This window comes from Lepidochelys kempii, chromosome 10 (assembly GCF_965140265.1).
Source record: "Lepidochelys kempii isolate rLepKem1 chromosome 10, rLepKem1.hap2, whole genome shotgun sequence".
NCBI classification, from domain to species: domain Eukaryota; kingdom Metazoa; phylum Chordata; order Testudines; family Cheloniidae; genus Lepidochelys; species Lepidochelys kempii.
This window is the reverse complement of record NC_133265.1, coordinates 54412058-54426733: the sequence shown is the minus strand read 5'-3', so window position 1 is coordinate 54426733 and position 14676 is coordinate 54412058. Positions and strand designations below refer to the sequence as shown.

The 14676-nt window shown below is 37.6% G+C and overlaps 1 protein-coding gene across 8 annotated transcripts in view; it reads right to left on the bottom strand.

Annotated features, from left to right (window-relative positions):
- BNIP2 (BCL2 interacting protein 2) overlaps positions 1-14676 on the bottom strand; it is a 34102-nt gene that overhangs the window by 18388 nt on the left and 1038 nt on the right. For 2 of the 8 annotated variants that reach the window (XR_012153968.1, XM_073303646.1), the window contains exons 1-3: positions 7761-8026; positions 2690-2787; positions 1135-1202 (exon numbers count right to left, since the gene is read on the bottom strand). Coding sequence is in view for 7 of the 8 variants with exons in the window: in XM_073303646.1 (XP_073159747.1) it covers positions 1135-1202; positions 2690-2787; positions 7761-7766 (172 nt within the window). In the remaining variant the exon portion in view is untranslated. Of the gene's footprint in view, positions 1-1134; positions 1203-2689; positions 2788-7760; positions 8027-11726; positions 11771-14676 lie in introns of those variants that run through there. The other 6 variants (XM_073303645.1, XM_073303648.1, XM_073303643.1 and 3 more) reach the window with 6 other exon arrangements.

Sequence of the window (14676 nt, the reverse complement as noted above, 5' to 3'; positions counted from 1 at the left end):
TTGGTCCCAGGATATGAGACACACAACGTAGGTGAGGTAATATCTTTTATTGGAGCAACTCCTGTTGATTGAAGGTACAAGCTTTTGAGCTACACAGAGCTCTTCTTTAGGTCTCGGGAAGGAAGCAGACCTGAAGAGCTCTGTGTAGCTCAAAAGCTTGTACCTTCTACCAACAGGAGTTGCTCCAATAAAAGATATTACCTCACCTAATCTATCTGATTATATAATCACAGTACTTCTCAAACATCACAATACCTAATTTTTTTTTTTTTAAACACAACCACAGACAGAAAAATATACAGTACTCAACACACTTAACTGGCGAGGGAGTCCAGGATACTTATCAGAATGTATATGGTAGACTGTGTTTACACAATACACGACATAAGTATACAATAGTACTGAAGTTGGGTACGTGTAAAAGACTAGTTTAATGTAACCTACTGTGTTAACTAGCTCCTGCTATTTTCTTCTATTACAGATTAAATACAATTGTTACTATATTTCAGAGTTATATAAGTTATTGCCTTTGAAAAGTCTTCATATGAAGATGATATAATGACAGATTTCAGAGTGGAAGCCTTGTTAGTCTGTATCAGCAAAAACAACGAGGAGTACTTGTGCATCTGATGAAGTGGGTTTTAGCCCATGAAAGCTTATGCCCAAATAAATTTGTTCGTCTCTAAGGTGCCAAAAGTACTTCATGATATAATGAGTAATGGCTGACAAACTACAGTAAGATGGAAGGTTAGATATTAGGCAGGTGTATGCTTAACATGCTTTAAAAGGTCAAGGCAGATACCCTACATAAATAACACATCAGTTGAAAGCAGGGAATGAAATAAAGCAACTGATCCAGCACTGGAAATGCCAAAACTAAAGCAGACTGTCATAGTCCAGGAAACCCCAAGTTAAAAGCAGGAATATGTTAAGAAATAAACTACATAAACCAATGTGTGATTTTAATTGAGCTCTGAGTTTACAGTGGAAGTGAAGACAACACCTTCTCGGCCCAATCTGTATTATAGTAAACCCATTTTGTCTCTACTACAAACTTTGATGGTATTCAAACACAAATATACTGATTTGAACACTGCTTACCCAAAACTTTCTACTATGTTAAGAGGTTCTTACCATGTGGGCCTTGTCGATCAGCTGCAGCTAGTATATCTGCTTCAACATTATCATCCTCTGGTAGGGGCCTGGTCCAGAAAAAGAAAGACACTTGTTGCAGGAAACACTTGCAAATTATTTAGTGAAAAATCCGATATTAATCTTTAGACCAACACATATAAAGTGACATTGTGGGTTTGGAATCAGATTAAACATAGCTTGGTTTAGACCACAAACATCAGCCAAGCAGAGCATTACCATGGCTGAACAGTAATTTGCAGTTTTCAAGTGAGCCTTACCTGCTGATGTAATAAAAACCCAAACCAGTAGTTACTGCCAGTTATTATTGCAAGCACTGGATTGTTCTATGTTCTTATTAAAAATGTGATGTTTTAAAAGTTAAGCAAGACCAGAAAAGTACTTAACTTGTATTTTATTATGAAGCACAAAAGGTGCCTTAGAGGCAAATAATTTAGATGGTGCTTTAGAAACCCTATGTCCTGCTAAAAATGCACAATGTCCTAGTTTCCATCCAGGCAATCTTAACAAGATACCTATACACTAAGATGAAGCAAAAAGGCATAAAGATATATATATAAAAGAATATTTTAACTGAATAGTTTAATTACAACTATTAAAAAAACAACATGCCACACAAAATTGGAAGCTAAAGTGAAACAAGGTTTCTTCAAGTCTTGGGCCAAGCTCGTTATGAAGCAATAAAAAGAAAAAGAGCAAGGCTGGGTAAAGTTTTAGATGACAATTTATAAAAAACAGTATATAAATGTTTCCCTCTTAACAGCTTAAATTATCCACAGTGTACGTTTCAGGAAAATTTACTGTCCTATTCTAAAGCGCACCTGAAAGCTCCAATTTGAAGTTCTACCACCATATCAAAGATCAAGCTCCAAAATTTGACCTGATTTATATTTAAGTCTTTTTCCCTACTTGCACAGTTTATGTAATTTTCTGGGGTGTTTTGGAAGTGTTTTAATGAATTTTCAAAAAGCTTGGAAGCGTAGACAGCCCAGAATTGATTTTCAACTTAATTTCCACCCAGTGCATTTGAGCACATGATACTTTTTAGTCTTTGAAAGCATTCATAAGAATATGTAGCACTTCAGAATTATGCAAAGTTACCTTAAAGCTTTAAGGTATAGTTCTCATTGCATGAATGTAGGAAGTTCACAGACTAATATTCCTCCTTGCTTACATGTTGCTAACAATAAGAGCCCTTCCCTATTCATTAAAAGGCAAGTTCATCCATTAAGTTCTGAGACCCTTTAAGCCGTACTATATTAGTAGAATTAATTTTAATGTTAGTAGAATGTTTAAAAGAACATGTTTCTAGTGATTGGTTCACATGAGATCATATTAACATCAGGCATAGGGGCAAGTGGCCCATACTGCCCAAGGAGCATACAAACAAATATGCTGTAGAGGCAGGATGAATGCCTGGCTGGCTCAGGTTGAAGTGCTAACTATACTGCAGTTGATAGCCTTTGTTCTAAAGGGGCACAATTTCAGTTTAACAGATTATTGGAAAAGTTTTACAAATAAAAAGAAAATCTCTCACCTTGGAAAGTCTTCATCTTGCCACTCTTCCTTAAATTCAACACCTTCCATCCTCGGCCTTGCCTCAGTAGCTAATACGGACTCCTGGTGAGCCAAGAGCTGTAGACAAGACATTTTAAAATGTTTAACACTGCCATGTTCTCTCCATTCCCACCCATCCACTCCAGAAACAGCATTTAAGTAGTGACAGTGCACTAGACACTCAAATGACAAATGAAGAACAGTCTATCCTAGAAGAGTAAGATAGTAAAAGATCAGACAGAAAGGCACTAGGAGGGAGAACAGCCTTATGGTTAAAACACTGGACTACAGTTCACGAGTTCTGCATTCAGTTTTGCCACAAATTTCCTGTGTGATGTTGGGTAAGAACCTACTCTGCCTCAGTGTCCCATTTTTAAAATAGAGATAGACAAGTCTATCTCACAGGGATGGTGTGAGGATCTGATGTTTTGGGAGATACTCAGAGAGGAATGGAATAGTATAAGTACCTACAAAGATCAAATGGAGATTACTTAAATTATTATTATTTTTTTTTTTTAATTGGGATGTTGAGATGTTGTCATGGGTTAGTGTTTGTGGGCTTTCAGTTTTCAGAAATCAGTTGACTGAAAACAGAGATCCTAGCACGCTGTTCCTAACATTGTGGGCAACATTATAAGAAATAAAGGAAACAATGAGAACGGCATGAATAGCAAGAGTGTAAGGGGAACAATGGGAAAAGAGACATCAGCAGATACACAAACTGCGGCAACATTATGCAGAGAACTAAAGAAAGGATGAGAGCATCAAGCTTGATTTGCTTAATGAAGAAGGAAAGCCACAGAAGAATGATCTGAAGAGGGGGACATTTGATCATGGGACAATTATGATTTTGATAGATAAAACCAGTTCTCTTCAATGTCCCTGCCATGATAGTATTTTCCATTCCTGAAAGGTGAACAGTATATCTGAAGAACATACTTAAGTATTTTTTTTGGCCTGTCCATTTTAGTATCTAGTTGTAAAATAAAGCAAGAAATTAGTCTTCTGAATCACTGTTGGGCTGTGTGTCAGTTTCTGGTGTTCTAAATAAGATCCTATCTGCTGGATTTTGGAAGTTATCCTAGTCTTCAATAATAGTAAAATTCTGCTCTCACAGCCACAATCCAGCTTTCAAATCACACCTTGTCATCCCTACATGGACCTGCCTCACAGATGGGAGAGCAGAGTTTAGTCTACAGAACTGCAGAATGAAGGAATTAGAAGGGATATGAAAGAATGGACTACTTGCAATTAGTCACATGAAATGCTCCTGGGGAAGATTCCTGACACTAGCACCACATGGGAAATCTGGAAGCACAACTTGCTTAATTTTATGTCAGTCCCCTTGCCCCCCCCCCCCACCTTTTTTGGAAATTCTATTGGTTTAACTCAGCAAAATGAAAACTGATATTGAATACATAATCTTCTGTAATGCTGATGATTTCTTGGAATTAGCTCAGCACAGCCCACTGACAGTTTTAATATTGCTTTCTTTGTTCCTTCCTCTCCCCCCTGCCTTACTGCCATCATTGCAGTTTTATCTCAACATCTTACTTTCCAAGATGAACTTTCACCACCGTTTCCCCTATGATGCCCCCCTAAACAGCAGCAATGGTGTAAGGGAAGGAAGCATTATATAGAAGATTTTAAAACTACTTATTCAAATGTGGGAAACAAAGAACAGAAGATACGATTTTTTTCGGTCTTTGCAGTGCCTTTCATTTCATCTCTGTTAGAGGTGGTACAATCAACTGAAAATCTGTAACGACTGATGGCTTTAAGACTTCTCTAGAATCTTTACCACAATTCCATCTCTGAAAACAGCATTTACTTAGCATGTAAACTTGAATCATGTGATTTCATCAAAAATTACTAATGCAAATATTAAGCTGATACACCTCAGAGTTTAGTGATGAGCTGACAGCTTAAGGGATAATTGCCAAAATGAGAATTGAGGGAAAATGTTACATTGAAAACTTGAGAATCCTGGTAATTTTGCAAAGCCATACAATGTGTTTTGGACCTTGCTGATAATATAGATCAAACTGAACTAAAGGTTCTGGCCCAGTGAATTCATGTACTAATTTAAGTCCTCTCGGTAATACTTCGAAGCTTTTTATGCACCCCCATTAGATCCTCTTAATGATTTTGCTACTGTTTCTTTAGAATCTACAACTGATTGTAAATAAATTACAAGTCATATTTAGAAAACCAAGGGCAACATTTTTAATGTTGTGTACTTCTTCCCAGATGTTAGTAAGCTGACTTGTATAATTTAATGTCAAAGCTAGTTAAGACAGACAAGAGGTTCTTGTATAGCTGATCTAAAGATTTCTTGTAATTCTGATTTCATAAAGGAAGAGTTCCTAAGTGAATCAAAACAATAGAGAATTCAGTCTTACCTGAAGAAAACTACTAGTTTTTATTTGTGAGGAAGTAAACCTACAAGAGATTTTATTCTTGATAGTTAACAAGAAAAGGAGATATCAATACTAAAGCACATTAAGCTTATCAGCTCCTCTCATGCTGGAGAGAGAGAGAAAGGAACTAAATGATTATCTTTATTTCTAGGATTTGTGCTCACCTTTGATGTCTGTGACTTTGTCAAAGGTGACCTACATATATATGACACTAACTGCTGGAGCCTTTAACCTTTATATCTAATACACAATTTATTATAACTTTATAAACATTATATGACTATGTTGATGAACTGCAGACTACAGCCAGGGTTAGGAATAATTTAACATGTCTGATTCAGAATATTTTCCTGGCATCTTTATAACTACGTCTCCTTTTTCATGTTAACTAATCTTGTTTTGTAAGCCACAACAAGAATGCAAACATTGCTTCAATGTGGGAAAATATCACCTGTATATTTTTAAATTAATATTTGCTCATTGAAGCTTCCATAAGCTCCTGGCATTTTTGCAGGAGCAGTCCAAATCAGGTGCCCAATTTGGACAAAAGTCATTCCGCAATTTAGGCCAGAGAGATAGAATACTATCAATACAAAGGTAAAGCACCTGCACAAGAGGTGCTTTAAAAAAAAAAGTTCTGCAAGAACTAAAAGTATGAAAGGGTCAAATCAGCATCTCTATAATGTTTCCACTTGCAAACAGTTTCAATCATCTATTGCTTTGCCACATATCTATATGGCATCTATTCCTTCGAGCTGACCCAGATGTTGGATATTACATAGTTAATTTACTAACAAGTACAACATGTTCGCTTAAAAACCCCTGAGAGATGCTCTAGCAGGCTGAACCTTGTAGGGAGACACGTTGCTAAGTGTCACAAGTCAACCCACAGTGTCCAGCCAAATACTTTTATGGCAGACAGCACTGAAGTGTCTCACCTGAAAATGAGAATATGAACTGAGAATGATTAGTACTAGTAACTATGAAGATTATTATATCAAATAAGTTTCACTTGCTAGCTGTCTCCTAATTGTTCTGCTGGTAATTGGTTAATACTTATGAGGAAACTGTGCACCAGTTAGGTTTTGAAAAAATGTCAAGTATTATTGTAAGATATTAATAGCTTTTAGTAAACTGGATTACATCAATCCATTATTGCCACAAACTATCAAACAATAGAAATCTCCCAGTAATTCTGGAAATGGTAATGAAGTTATTCTCTTCTGTCTCAGACAAAATTAAGCAAAGTCTTATGGTCTAGTTTGATTTTGAACAGTGCCTTAAAGGTTTATTGGAATTCCACATTTATCTCAAAATTAGAACATTTTTTCAGATAGTTAATTTTTTTTTTAAAGCAAATTCACTCTGGGACATTCAAATGAAGCTGTGTTGTTCTTTCAGGCTCACACATCACCAGTAACAAGGAGTCACAAACAGAATCCAGCTCAGAATCTCATAGCTATGTTGATTTTACAGGATTGACAGGAGTTTGGTGCAGTAAGAACTTATCACTGAAGAAAGCATGAAATGCACAAGAGTCAAATTTATTGATTAAGAAAGTGCCATTGGACTGCACTTTGAGTTACATACCACCACAATGGAGAATAAACTTTAAATCTGATCATGCAGCTAAAGCAGCCAGACTATATAAAGGGCTAAATTGCCAGAAAACTGTTTTGTTAATTCTTATTAAAAGGCACACAAGAAGCGATGGCCCTCCTACACTGAAACAAGAACCATCAATGTACAAAATGTACAGTCTTCTCAATTCCTGAATGGCATACAACCACTGGTAGATGCAAAAATTTTCTGCACTGTTAGAATCACAAACAATCCCCATGACATAAAACCAATTTCTACATTCGCTACAATTATTTTTAAGAGCTACTGATTTTATGTAGCACAGCAGTGTCAAGTAGACAAAACTGCAGAGCGAGACCAAAAGATAATTAATATGATTCATTTAGCCAATGAGCAAACTCTCAATAGCTACCCCTTGAAGAAAGCAGTGCACTTTCACCTGAAAATTCAGCTGTGTTAGCTACAACTTTATCACCACAGTTCAGTTACATCTGAGACACTAGTTTCTTAAACATGTACTCCAGAGGGTTCCCTCTCCAGGTCATGACAAACTTCCCTCTACAGTTCTAAAAAGTCATGACATAGCTCCTGGTGCTTGAGTCAAATTATTTTCCTTATAAGGTTTAGTCTCTGTTACATGTTGAAACTGGACACTAACAAATCAGTGTCTCCTAATTAATTAAGTGATCAATGTTTCTAATAGACAGTAAATATCAAACATTTGGAAGAAAGTTACATGATTGGAGCTAGACATTCCTATCAATAAGGGCAGGTACATTTTGAACACGGCCTTTTCCATAGGAGTATTTCCCTTCTGGAGAACCTAACTCAGTCAAAATATTTCTCAATATAGACTGCAGAACAGAAGACTATATACAAAGGGAAGGTTTTGTAAGAGTAACAACCAGCAGAGAATACTTTGTGTGGAGTAAAAAGATAAGAACAATCAAGGTTAATGAGAGAAAACTGGAAAGAGCCCGCTTTAACGTGAAAATAAAAGATAATTAGAAATTAAAAAGAATAGGGGAGATTAAGAAATGAGAAACTCACGTCCATGCAGTTCCTAACGTGGCACTTTCAGATGATGCTCTTTAAGAGACTGTATACACTGCATTGACATTTAAAATCCCAAATACCATGAGCAAGTTTTCCTCTCACTACATGTGTGGAGTATGCTGTGTATCAGCTGACAACTGTTCTTTACCTCAGAGGTTGCTGCATTTCAGTGGGCAAGGAATCCCTGTGTGTACACATTTTATGAGACATTTGGATAAACTTGAAAGATATTACTTAAGTATGTAACATGAACAGGGTTTGAATATTTGCTCAAGATGCAAAAGTTTAGAAGTTATTCTATAAAAGAACTTCTCAGATCTATTAACTAGGCAGGAGGAGAGAGATGATTGCAACTGGATTCTTATCAGCAATATTCTATTCACTGATGATTTAAGAAGCAGGTATTTTTAAGGACCATGTAACACAATTGTAAGTCATTTACAAGAAGAATTTCAAGCCCTGCATAAGATATTGTCTGCAAAATACATGCTGATTTAAGGGAAGATCAAATTTTGGATCAACTAAACTTCAGTATCTCTTTAAACATTCATTCAGATTAAACAGTCAAGATAGACAAAACAGTCTAAGTGAAGCTTCATGCATGAAAGCACTATCATCTAGAAGCTACAAGAACATGAAACTAACAACAGGATTAATAAGCAGCATCAGTTTGAAGGAAGTCAGAATACTGCTGACTCGCGAATTAGCTACAGAATAATTTGACACATTTTGCTCACAAATGCTTACAAAGCAGAAAAAGAGAGAGCCCACTACTACAATTTCTGCTTATGCAGTTTCTAAACAAAAATCTTCAGTACATGATCCCTAACCTGCTGCTCTAACAGTGTTGGACCCACTATGTTATTTTATCTCCTAACGTACTTCCTTAACAAAGCACCTCAACCTATATTTTTATTTCAGTAATAGAAGAACAAATTAAAATTAAACTTAGCTATGTTTAGTATGCCCTGATAATGCAGTTCACGCTCAGTCAAAGTTTTAAGGAAAGACTGGGGGGAAAAAACAATTTTTCTCTGGTTCTCACCCACTCCTCCCCACAAGCAGCCACAAGTACTTCTTTTCTTCTTGGAACAGTGAGCTTCGTTTTCTTTCAATACCTGTCCATCACTTTACCTGTATAATTAATTGAAGCTTGATCTCTTAGAAACTAAGTTTGCTATATAGATAGCTACAGTAATGAAGGTCAGACAACTTCCAAGAGATGAAATTCACATCACATGGCTGGTGTGCAGTTCTGCTCCCTTACAAGAGCCAAAGTTTGGCTTTTCAGTGACTTTCATATTCCAGGTGTCCCAAAGCACACAAATTTGGATGTCAAAACCAGATTTTCTGCACAGGAAAGTATCATTAAAATCCAATTCTTACTCTTTTGATAGAGGCAGTAGCAGCATTAATGTTTCAAAATTAAATATACAATTGTTATTTGAAGGTCCATTTCTAGAATCTATGGACAAAAACACTTGGCCACTGACACGGTAACAATATATCAGTTTGTTTCATAGTTTGGAGTATCAGTAAATCAGCTATAGATTGAGTCTTCACATCCTAACCATTACCATCTCATTGTTTGAGGCAGGTCCTTTAGATCAGGGTTCAAATAAACTAGCAAACCAATATAGTAAAGTTTGCCTTCCTACTGCCCTTGCTTAACCTGGTTTGTGGTTAAGTAGCTCAGATCAATAGAACTAGAGATTGGACACCTATCCAAGTAATAAAAAACAAAAAACCTTGATACAGAGATTGTGTCCTTCCTCTCTTTGGAATCTATACCACAGTTGGTTCTATAGTTAAAACTAGAGACCATCAGAAGTCATAAGATTCACAAGCAAACAGCAGTTGTTTGTACAAAATTAAGAGTGTGGTACAAGGAAGAGGACTTTATACATTCAGTCCTGGATCAGCATAGGATCACTTGGAAGTAGTGGTAGCTTTAAAGTACATCTTCTGAACCAATATGGCTAGAACTAAATATTGTATAACAGAAACTAGACAGTCTCATCTTTCCACATGTATAGAGCATTCATTTCTAGCCCTAGCAAGCCCTAATGATCTTAGTCACTACCTTGTCAACAACTTGATGCTAAAGGATTATGCATCATGTTGGATGGAGTTCAGTCTTTCAGATCAGTAAATCCATTCCATTCTAACACTAGCAGTGATTTTAAAGTGACTTCACAGCAAGACAGGATGTGTGGTGGATTAACAGTAATGGCTTCAGGTGTAGTAAGTTTTTCTAAGTACTGGCCCTGGACCAATGATCAGATAAAAAGTTCTATTTGCGGTTTAGAAAAATTGTTAACTTTTAGTTCCAATCTCTTTTGATCACTTATACTATCTAGAAAACACTGCTTTACATTTTTCCACAGCATGTAAGAGAGAACATTAAGTTAGTTATCTTACCAGCTAAGCATGAAATTTCAGTTCAAGTTGCCTTTAAAATTTATAAACTTTTTGTAACGACAACAACATCATTTTCAGCTTTGGTAACACTTTCAGAAGAACTGTGATTAGAAAGAAGAGGAGTACTTGTGGCACCTTAGAGACTAACCAACTTATTTGAGCATAAGCTTTCGTGAGCTACAGCTCACTTCATCGGACGCATACTGTGGAAAATACAGAAGATGTTCTTATACATACAAACTATGAAAAAATGGGGTGTTTACCACTACAAAAAGTTCTCTCTCCCCCCACCCCACTCTCCTGCTGGTAACAGCTTATCTAAAGTGAAAAGAAAAGGAGTACTTGTGGCACCTTAGAGACTAAGGTGCCACAAGTACTCCTTTTCTTTTTGCGAATACAGACTAACACGGCTGTTACTCTGAAACTTATCTAAAGTGATCACTCTCCTTACAATGTGTATGATAATCAAGGTGGGCCATTACCAGCACAAATCCAGGGTTTAACAAGAACGTGGGGGTGGGGGGGGTGTAGGTAGGACAAAACAAGAGGAAATAGGTTACCTTGCATAATGACTTGTAAGGAGAGTGATCACTTTAGATAAGCTATTACCAGCAGGAGAGTGGGGTGGGAGGAGAGAAAACCTTTTGTAGTGGTAAACACCCATTTTTTCGTGGTTTGTATGTATAAGAACATCTTCTGTATTTTCCACAGTATACATCCGATGAAGTGAGCTGTAGCTCGCAAAAGGCTTATGCTCAAATAAATTTGTTAGTCTCTAAGGTGCCACAAGTACTCCTGTTCTTTTTGTGAATACAGACTAACATGGCTGTTACTCTGAAACCTGTGACTAGAAAAATAGCATTTCCAAATTCAACCAAGTGGCAGAGAGTTACCTAAATTAAAACACCATTATATGTTTTACTGCACCTGAGCAAAACCCTGTTTGAATTGCTTGTAAGTTTGTGACATGAGGTAAAAAAAAAAAAATGAAATAACCATTAATCTTTATCAAGTACTAACTACCTGTTAAGTTTCAAGTCCTTCCCACCCTTCAGAAAGTAATAAAAATGCCTTGCTTCATAAGCATCTTGTAACTCTAAAAATAGCTTTCACTGATGAGGAAATTGCATTAAATTCCATTTCGTAATAGCAATACTGAACTCTAGGTAATGCACTGTACAGCAGTTATTGCTTTAAGTTGGGTAAAGGCACTTTGGCTTTGTGCCTCAGAATATAGCCCAAGGTGTTATAATCATCTTGAAGCTCACCACCTAGAATGTCTTATTGCTTAATAAACCAGTCATTTAAGGTGGCTAACAAGAACACAGCTGTGCAATTAACAGACTTGGCACCAGATTAAGCACAGATATGCTGGAAGAGATGGAGTTGTTTATGAATTTTATGCTGAAAATACTGTTAGAAGATTAGTAGTAATCACTTTAAATCAACATAATGATCATTAGTGTTTTATCAAATCATTAATACAAAAAACTTCTACTTGGAAAACAGAGGAGAGAGTTGCAAGTTGTATGTACTCACCTACCTTGGTAGTTTCCACTGAAGAAACTTGGGCATAACTGAAAAACATCTTAAGTGTCTGTTTCAGTTGTTAAATACATGTGATAATGCAGCCACTCTGTATCTATAGCCTAACTAAACACAATCATCATTTAAAGAAAGATTTAGAGTTCAGCCAGCAGTTCCTCAACTGTGATCCACCACGATTTGATTCATACATGGTGCTGGGCTCCTCCTCGTTTCCAACTATTAAAATACGCTAGAAGTTAACACTAATTTCTTTCCTCATATTACTTTTTGATGTATGCAACTGTTCTAGTTGGGATACAGTTATTTAATATTCAATGGCAGGGGTAATCCATTAAATCATGAGGGAAGAGAAGGTGGTCCATGAGACTAGTTTCTGAAAAAAATTGGGAAACCTACATTAATACAAGGCCAGTGGAGTTTTGAGCAACTTCTATTGCTGTGCTGTGTAGAGAGCAAGAACGTAAGCATTTAGCTGAAGTTTGAAAAAAATTTAAGTGAATTTAGTATTCCAGGGGCCAATAGATTGAACCTAGCTCACTATTTCCTGTAAGTTAGTGTGGTGTATCCATCTAAATATTCAGAACCTGTTACTATAAAAATTGGGACAGCCAACATTTATCTATTTTAATCTAGCAATCAACCCAGGATTTTATTTTTATTTTTTTGTCAGTTTTGACAAAAAAGGAAGCTCAAGATTAACAAGTTTCATCTTTTCTGCAGGGTAAACACTAGAAGCTGTTCCTACTCTCAACAGCTACATTTTGGAAATAAGGGGTTGTCTGTTCATATGATAGTAAAGCACTGACCACGCTCTGAACTTTGTGATATCATTCTGTTCTGCCTGCTGCCTGTTGAATTGACCGCATATTAAAGAACACACTCCACACCAATTCAAAATATGATTTTTGTATGTTTCAATCAAACCTACTCACAAGAACAGAGTAAGACTGAGCGGGAGGAACAACTCTGATATCATAATCAAAAAGGCTGACAAAGGAGGTGCTGTCGTTATCATGAATAAGTTGGAATATGAACAAAGAGGCTGCTAGGCAGCTCTCTAACTCTTCTACAGGCCATTATCCTCTGCTCCCACTAAGGATTACCAAAAGAAATTACACCATCTGCTCAAGAAACTCCCTGAAAAAGCACAGGAACAGATCTGTGCAGACACATGCCTAGAACCCCGACCAGGGGCATTCTATCTGCTTCCCAAGATCCATAAACCTGGGAATCCTGGTCGCCCCATCATCTCAGGCATTGGCACCCTGACAGCAGGACTGTCTGGCTATGCAGACTCTCTCCTCAGGCCCTATGCTACCAGCACTCCCAGCTATCTTCGAGACACCACTGACTTCCTGAGGAAACTACAATCCATCGGTGATCTTCCAGAAAACACCCTCCTGGCCACTATGGATGCAGAAGCCCTCTACACCAACATTCCACACAAAGATGGTCTACAAGCTGTCAGGAACAGCATCCCCAATAATGTCACAGCAGATCTGGTGGCTGACCTTTGTGACTTTGTCCTCACCCACAACTATTTCATGTTTGGGGACAACGTATACCTTTAAGTCAGCGGCACTGCTATGGGTACCCGCATGGCCCCACAGTATGGTAACATTTTTATGGCTGACTTAGAACGCTTCCTTAGCTCTCGTCCCCTAACACCCCTACTCTACTTGTGCTACATTGATGACATCTTCATCATCTGGACCCATGGAAAAGAAGCCCTTGAGGAACTCCACCATGATTTCAACAATTTCCATCCCATCATCAACCTCAGCCTGGACCAGTCCACACAAGAGATCCACTTCCTGGACACTACGGTGTTAATAAGCGATGGTCACATAACCATCACCCTATACCGGAAACCTACTGACCGCTATACTTACCTACATGCCTCCAGCTTCCATCCAGGAAACACCATACGATCCATTGTCTACAGCCAAGCTCTAAGATACAACCGCATTTGCTCCCATTCCTCAGACAGAGACAAACACCTACAAGATCTCTATCAAGCATTCTTAAAACTACAATACCCACCCGTTGAAGTGAAAAAACAGAACAAACAGAGCCCGAAGAGTACCCAGAAGTCACCTACTACAGGACAGGCCCAACAAAGAAAACAACAGAATGCCACTAGCTGTCACCTTCAGCCCCCAGCTAAAACTGCTCCAGCGCATCATCAAAGATTTAAGACCTATCCTGAAAAATGATCCCTCACTCTCACAGATCTTGGGAGACAGACCAGTCCTCCCTTACAGACAGCCCCCCAACCTGAAGCAAATACTCTCCAGCAACCACACACCACATAACAAAAACACTAACCCAGGAACCTATCCTTGCAACAAAGCCCGATGCCAACTCTGTCCACATATTTATTCAAGTGACACCATCATAGGACCTAATCACATTAGCCATGCTATCAGGGGCTCGTTCATCTGCACATCTACCAATGTGATATATGCCATCATTCACCAGCAATGCCCTTCTGCCATGTACATTGACCAAACCGGATAGTCTCTACGCAAAAGAATAAATGGACACAAATCTGACATCAGGAATCATAACATTAAAAAACCGGTAGGAGAACACTTCAAGCTCTCTGGCCACTCAGTAAAAGATTTAAGGGTGGCAATTTTGCAACAGAAAAGCTTCTAAAACAGATGAGAAACCGCTGAGCTTGAATTAATATGCAAACTAGATACCATTAACTTGGGTTTGAATAAAGACTGGGAGTGGCTGGGTCATTACACATATTGAATTTATTTCCTTAAGTAACCTCACACCTTTCTTGTCAACTGTCTAAATGGGCCATCTTGATTATCACTACAAAAGTTTTTTTCTCCTGCTGATAATAGCTCATCTTAACTAATTAGCCTTTCACAGTTTGTACGGTAACTTCCAACTTACCTGCACGTGTATATCTTACTACATGTTT